This window comes from Lampetra fluviatilis, unplaced genomic scaffold, assembly GCF_964198595.1.
Source record: "Lampetra fluviatilis unplaced genomic scaffold, kcLamFluv1.1 SCAFFOLD_598, whole genome shotgun sequence".
Taxonomy (NCBI): domain Eukaryota; kingdom Metazoa; phylum Chordata; class Hyperoartia; order Petromyzontiformes; family Petromyzontidae; genus Lampetra; species Lampetra fluviatilis.
In genome coordinates, this window is record NW_027621047.1 from 38,450 (window position 1) to 45,949 (window position 7,500).

At 56.4% G+C, this 7,500-nt stretch overlaps 1 protein-coding gene across 1 annotated transcript in view; it reads right to left on the minus strand.

The window, feature by feature from the left end:
* Positions 1 to 628: 628 nt before the first annotated feature.
* Positions 629 to 7,500, minus strand: part of LOC144954696 (uncharacterized) — a gene marked incomplete at its 5' end in the record, with an annotated part of 16,183 nt that continues 9,311 nt past the window's right edge. Inside the window, 2 exons of the mRNA XM_078885133.1 lie at positions 629 to 692; positions 5,147 to 5,224. Of these exons, the coding sequence (XP_078741259.1) occupies positions 642 to 692; positions 5,147 to 5,224 (129 nt within the window). The remainder of the gene's footprint in view (positions 693 to 5,146; positions 5,225 to 7,500) is intronic.

Below are 7,500 nucleotides of genomic sequence, written 5' to 3' on the forward strand. Positions count from 1 at the left end.
GGTGGTGAGTGTGGTGAGTGAGTGTGGTGAGTGGTGGTGAGTGTGGTGGTGAGTGTGGTGGTGAGTGTGGTGGTGAGTGTGGTGAGTGAGTGTGTTGTGGTGAGTGTGGTGGTGAGTGTGGTGAGTGTGGTGGTGAGTGTGGTGGTGAGTGTGGTGAGTGAGTGTGGTGGTGAGTGTGGTGAGTGAGTGTGGTGAGTGAGTGTGGTGGTGAGTGTGGTGGTGAGTGTGGTGGTGAGTGTGGTGAGTGAGTGTGGTGAGTGGTGGTGAGTGTGGTGGTGAGTGTGGTGAGTGAGTGTGGTGAGTGGTGGTGAGTGTGGTGTGAGGTGAGGTGGTGTGAGGTGAGTGTGGTGAGTGTGGTGAGTGTGGTGGTGAGTGTGGTGGTGAGTGTGGTGGTGAGTGTGGTGAGTGAGTGTGGTGAGTGGTGGGAGTGTGGGTGAGTGTGGTGGTGAGTGGTGGTGAGTGTGGTGAGTGTGGTGTGAGGTGGTGAGTGAGGTGGTGAGTGGTGGTGAGTGTCGGTGGTGAGTGTGGTGGTGAGTGTGGTGGTGAGTGTGGTGGTGAGTGTGGTGGTGAGTGGTGGTGAGTGTGGTGTGAGTGTGGTGGTGAGTGTGGTGGTGAGTGTGGTGAGCTCACCCGCTGCGCACTTAAGTTTGGTGACCAATTGCCTGGCTCTGTGAGTCTCTCTCCCCCCGTTGCTGCGGAGAGACAGACACGGGGAGAGAGAGACACGGGAGAGAGACACACGGGGAGAGAGACACGGGGGGAGAGACACGGGGAGAGAGACACGGGGAGAGAGACACGGGGAGAGAGACACGGGGAGAGAGACACGGGGAGAGAGACACGGGAAAGAGACACGGGGAGAGAGACACGGGGAGAGAGAGACACGGGGAGAGAGAGACACGGGGAGAGAGACACGGGGAGAGAGACACGGGAGAGAGACACGGGGAGAGAGACACGGGGAGAGAGACACGGGGAGAGAGACACGGGGGGAGAGACACGGGGGAGAGAGACACGGGGAGAGAGACACGGGGAGACACGGGGAGACACGGGGAGAGAGACACGGGGAGAGAGACACGGGGAGAGAGACACGGGGAGAGAGACACGGGGAGAGAGACACGGGGAGAGAGACACGGGGAGACACGGGGAGAGAGACACGGGGAGAGAGACACGGGGAGAGAGACACGGGGAGAGAGACACGGGGAGAGAGACACGGGGAGGACACGGGGAGACACGGGGAGAGACACGGGGAGAGAGACACGGGGAGAGAGACACGGGGGAGAGACACGGGGAGAGAGACACGGGGAGAGAGACACGGGGAGACACGGGAGACACGGGGAGAGAGACACGGGAGAGAGACACGGGGAGAGAGACACGGGGGGAGAGACACGGGGAGAGAGACACGGGGAGAGAGACACGGGGAGACAGACACGGGGAGAGAGACACGGGGAGAGAGACACGGGGAGAGAGACACGGGGAGAGAGACACGGGGAGAGAGACACGGGGAGAGAGACACGGGGAGAGAGACACGGGAGGAGAGACACGGGGAGAGAGACACGGGGAGAGAGACACGGGGAGAGAGACACGGGGAGAGAGACACGGGGAGAGAGACACGGGGAGAGAGACACGGGGAGACACGGGGAGAGAGACACGGGGAGAGAGACACGGGGAGAGAGACACGGGGAAAGAGACACGGGGAGAGAGACACGGGGAGAGAGACACGGGGAGAGAGACACGGGGAGACACGGGGAGACACGGGGAGAGAGACACGGGGAGAGAGACACGGGGAGAGAGACACGGGGGGAGAGACACGGGGAGAGAGACACGGGGAGAGAGACACGGGGAGACACGGGGAGACACGGGGAGAGAGACACGGGGAGAGAGACACGGGGAGAGAGACACGGGGAGAGAGACACGGGGAGAGAGACACGGGAGACACGGGGAGAGAGACACGGGGAGAGAGACACGGGGAGAGAGACACGGGGAGAGAGACACGGGAGAGAGACACGGGGAGAGAGACACGGGGAGACACGGGGAGACACGGGGAGAGAGACACGGGGAGAGAGACACGGGGAGAGAGACACGGGGGGAGAGACACGGGGAGAGAGACATGGGGAGACACGGGGAGACACGGGGAGAGAGACACGGGGAGAGAGACACGGGGAGAGAGACACGGGGGGAGAGACACGGGGAGAGAGACACGGGGAGAGAGACACGGGGAGACACGGGGAGACACGGGGAGAGAGACACGGGGAGAGAGACACGGGGAGAGAGACACGGGGAGAGAGACACGGGGAGAGAGACACGGGGAGAGAGACACGGGGAGAGAGACACGGGGAGACGGGAGAGAGACACGGGGAGAGAGACACGGGGAGAGAGACACGGGGAGAGAGACACGGGGAGAGAGACACGGGGAGAGAGACACGGGGAGACACGGGGAGAGAGACACGGGGAGAGAGACACGGGGAGAGAGAGACACGGGGAGAGAGACACGGGGAGAGAGACACGGGGAGAGAGACACGGGGAGAGAGACACGGGGAGACACGGGGGAGACACGGGGAGAGAGACACGGGGAGAGAGACACGGGGAGAGAGACACGGGGGGAGAGACACGGGGAGAGAGACACGGGGAGAGAGACACGGGGAGACACGGGGAGAGAGACACGGGGAGAGAGACACGGGGAGAGAGACACGGGGGGAGAGACACGGGGAGAGAGACACGGGGAGAGAGACACGGGGAGAGAGACACGGGGAGACACGGGGAGACACGGGGAGAGAGACACGGGGAGAGAGACACGGGGAGAGAGACACGGGGAGAGAGACACGGGGAGAGAGACACGGGGAGAGAGACACGGGGAGAGAGACACGGGGAGAGAGACACGGGGAGAGAGACACGGGGAGAGAGACACGGGGAGAGAGACACGGGGAGAGAGACACGGGGAGAGAGACACGGAAAGAGAGACACGGGGAGAGAGACACGGAAAGAGAGACATGGGGAGAGAGACGCGGAGAGAGAGACACGGAGAGAGAGACACGGGGAGAGAGAGACACGGGGAGAGAGACACGGGGAGAGAGACACGGGGAGAGAGACACGGGGAGAGAGACACGGGGAGAGAGACACGGGGAGAGAGACACGGGGGGAGAGACACGGGGGGAGAGAGACACGGGGAGAGAGACACGGGGAGAGAGACACGGGGAGAGAGACACGGGGAGAGAGAGACACGGGGAGAGAGAGACACGGGGAGAGAGACACGGGGGGAGAGACACGGGGAGAGAGACACGGGGAGAATAAGTGAGTGAGTGAGTGAGTAGGTGAGTGGGTGAGTGAGTGAGTGGGTGGGTGAGTGAGTGAGTGGGTGAGTGAGTGTGTGAGTGAGTGAGTGTGTGAGTGAGTGAGTGAGTGGGTGAGTGAGTGTGTGAGTGAGTGTGTGAGTGTGTGAGTGAGTGAGTGGGTGAGTGAGTGAGTGTGTGAGTGAGTGTGTGAGTGTGTGAGTGAGTGAGTGAGTGGGTGAGTGAGTGGGTGAGTGTGTGAGTGAGTGAGTGGGTGAGTGAGTGAGTGTGTGAGTGAGTGAGTGAGTGGGTGAGTGAGTGAGTGAGTGGGTGAGTGGGTGAGTGAGTGGGTGGGTGAGTGGGTGAGTGAGTGGGTGAGTGAGTGAGTGAGTGGGTGGGTGAGTGAGTGAGTGAGTGGGTGAGTGAGTGGGTGAGTGAGTGGGTGGGTGAGTGAGTGAGTGAGTGAGTGAGTGGGTGAGTGGGTGAGTGGGTGAGTGAGTGGGTGAGTGAGTGGGTGGGTGTGGGAGTAGGTCAGTAGGTGAGTGAGTAGGTGAGTGAGTAGATGAGTTAGTGGGCGAGTGAGTAGGTGAGTAGGTGAGTGAGTAGGTGAGTGAGTGGGTGAGTAGGTGAGTGAGTGAGTAGGTGAGTGAGTAGGTGAGTGAGTAGGTGAGTAGGTGAGTGAGTAGGTGAGTGAGTAGGTGAGTGAGTGGGTGAGTGAGTAGATGAGTAGGTGGGTGAGTAGGTGAGTGAGTAGGTGAGTGAGTGGGTGAGTGAGTGGGTGAGTGAGTAGGTGAGTAGGTGAGTGAGTAGGTAGGTGAGTAGGTGAGTGAGTAGGTGAGTGAGTAGGTGAGTGAGTGAGTAGGTGAGTGAGTAGGTGAGTAGGTGAGTGAGTAGGTGAGTGAGTAGGTGAGTGAGTAGGTGAGTAGGTGGGTGAGTAGGTGAGTGAGTAGGTGAGTGAGTGGGTGAGTAGGTGAGTGAGTAGGTGAGTGAGTGGGTGAGTGAGTAGGTGAGTAGGTGGGTGAGTAGGTGAGTAGGTGAGTGAGTAGGTAGGTGAGTAGGTGAGTGAGTAGGTAGGTGAGTAGGTGAGTGAGTGAGTAGGTGAGTGAGTAGGTGAGTGAGTGGGTGAGTGAGTGAGTAGGTGAGTAGGTGGGTGAGTAGGTGAGTAGGTGAGTGAGTAGGTGAGTGAGTAGGTGAGTGAGTAGGTGAGTGAGTGAGTGACTGACTGAGTGACTGAGTGAGTGACTGAGTGAGTGACTGAGTGACTGAGTGAGTGACTGAGTGAGTGACTAGGTGAGTGAGTAGGTGAGTAGGTGAGTGAGTAGGTGAGTAGGTGAGTGAGTGAGTAGGTGAATGAGTGAGTGAGTAGGTGAGTAGGTGAGTGAGTAGGTGAGTGAGTAGGTGAGTGAGTGACTGAGTGAGTGACTGAGTGAGTGAGTGAGTGACTGAGTGAGTGACTGAGTGAGTGACTGAGTGAGTGACTGAGTGAGTGACTGAGTGACTGAGTGACTGACTGAGTGACTGAGTGAGTGACTGACTGAGTGACTGACTGAGTGAGTGAGTGACTGACTGAGTGACTGAGTGAGTGACTGAGTGACTGAGTGAGTGACTGAGTGAGTGACTGAGTGAGTGAGTGACTGAGTGACTGAGTGAGTGATTAACTGAGTGAGTGACTGAGTGGGTGACTGAGTGAGTGAGTGACTGAGTGGGTGACTGAGTGAGTGAGTGACTGAGTGAGTGACTGAGTGAGTGAGTGACTGAGTGAGTGACTGAGTGAGTGAGTGACTGAATAAGTGAGTGACTGACTGACTGAGTGACTGAGTGAGTGACTGAGTGAGTGAGTGAGTGACTGAGTGACTGACTGAGTGACTGAGTGACTGACTGACCTCTGCAATCTCTGGCGTAGACTCTGCCTTGCTCACGTAACTCAACACGTGGGACCAGTTCTGTAGGTAGACGCTCACCTACCACACGTCATCATACCACATGTCATCATACCACACAGAACCACACAGTACCACGTCACCATACCACGCAGTGCCACGTCACCATACCACACAGTGACACGTCATCATAGCACGCAGTGACACGTCACCATACCACACAGTGCCACGTCATCATAACACATGTCATCATACCACACGCCAACACGTCACCATACCACACAGTGCCACGTCATCATACCACACAGTGACACGTCATCATACCACACAGTGACACGTCATCATACCACACAGTGACACGTCATCATAACACACAGTGACACGTCATCATACCACACAGTGACACGTCATCATACCACACAGTGACACGTCATCATACCACACAGTGACACGTCATCATACCACACAGTGACACGTCATCATACCACACAGTGACACGTCATCATACCACACAGTACTACGTCATCATACCACACAGTGACACGTCATCATACCACACAGTGACACGTCATCATACCACACAGCACCACGTCATCATACCACACAGCACCACGTCATCATACCACACAGTGACACGTCATCATAACACACAGTGACACGTCATCATACCACGCAGTGACACGTCATCATACCACACAGTGACACGTCATCATACCACACAGTGACACGTCACCATACCACAGTGACACGTCATCATACCACACAGTGACACGTCACCATAACACACAGTGACACGTCATCATACCACACAGTGACACGTCATCATACCACACAGTGACACGTCATCATACCACACAGTGACACGTCATCATACCACACAGTGACACGTCATCATACCACACAGTGACACGTCACCATACCACACAGCACCACGTCATCATACCACACAGTGACACGTCACCATACCACACAGTGACACGTCATCATACCACACAGTGACACGTCATCATACCACACAGTGACACGTCATCATACCACACAGTGACACGTCACCATACCACACAGTGACACGTCATCATACCACACAGTGACACGTCATCATAGCACGCAGTGACACGTCATCATACCACACAGTACCACGTCATCATACCACACAGTGACACGTCACCATACCACACAGTGACACGTCACCATACCACACAGTGACACGTCATCATACCACACAGTGACACGTCACCATACCACACAGTGACACGTCATCATACCACACAGTGACACGTCACCATACCACACAGTGACACGTCATGAGTGAGTGGGTGAGTGAGTGGGTGGGTGAGTGGGTGAGTGAGTGGGTGGGTGAGTGAGTGTGTGAGTGAGTGTGTGAGTGAGTGTGTGAGTGAGTGTGTAGCTGAGTGAGTGTGTGAGTAGCTGAGTGAGTGAGTGTGTAGCTGAGTGAGTGAGTGACTGAGTGAGTGGGTGAGTGAGTGAGTGAGTGTGTGAGTGAGTGGGTGAGTGGGTGAGTGAGTGTGTAGCTGAGTGAGTGTGTGAGTGAGTGGGTGAGTGGGTGAGTGAGTGTGTAGCTGAGTGAGTGAGTGTGTAGCTGAGTGAGTGAGTGACTGAGTGAGTGGGTGAGTGAGTGAGTGTGTGAGTGAGTGGGTGAGTGGGTGAGTGAGTGTGTAGCTGAGTGAGTAGCTGAGTGAGTGTGTGTGTGAGTGAGTGAGTGACTAGCTGAGTGAGTGAGTGAGTGTGTAGCTGAGTGAGTGAGTAGCTGAGTGAGTGAGTAGCTGAGTGAGTGAGTGTGTGAGTGAGTGAGTGTGTGAGTGAATAGCTGAGTGAGTGTGTGAGTGTGTAGCTGAGTGAGTGTGTGAGTGAGTAGCTGAGTGAGTGAGTGAGTAGCTGAGTGAGTGAGTGTGTGAGTGAGTAGCTGAGTGAGTGAGTGTGTGAGTGAGTGGGTGAGTGAGTGTGTGAGTGTGTAGCTGAGTGAGTGTGTGAGTGAGTAGCTGAGTGAGTGAGTAGCTGAGTGAGTGAGTGAGTGAGTATCTGAGTGAGTGTGTGAGTGAGTGGGTGAGTAGCTGAGTGAGTGAGTGAGTAGCTGAGTGAGTGGGTGAGTGAGTGTGTGAGTGAGTGAGTGAGTGACTAGCTGAGTGAGTGAGTGAGTAGCTGAGTGTGTAGCTGAGTGAGTGAGTGTGTGAGTGTGTGAGTGAGTAGCTGAGTGAGTGAGTGTGTGAGTGAGTGAGTGTGTGAGTGAATAGCTGAGTGAGTGTGTGAGTGTGTAGCTGAGTGAGTGTGTGAGTGAGTAGCTGAGTGAGTGAGTGAGTAGCTGAGTGAGTGAGTGTGTGAGTGAGTAGCTGAGTGAG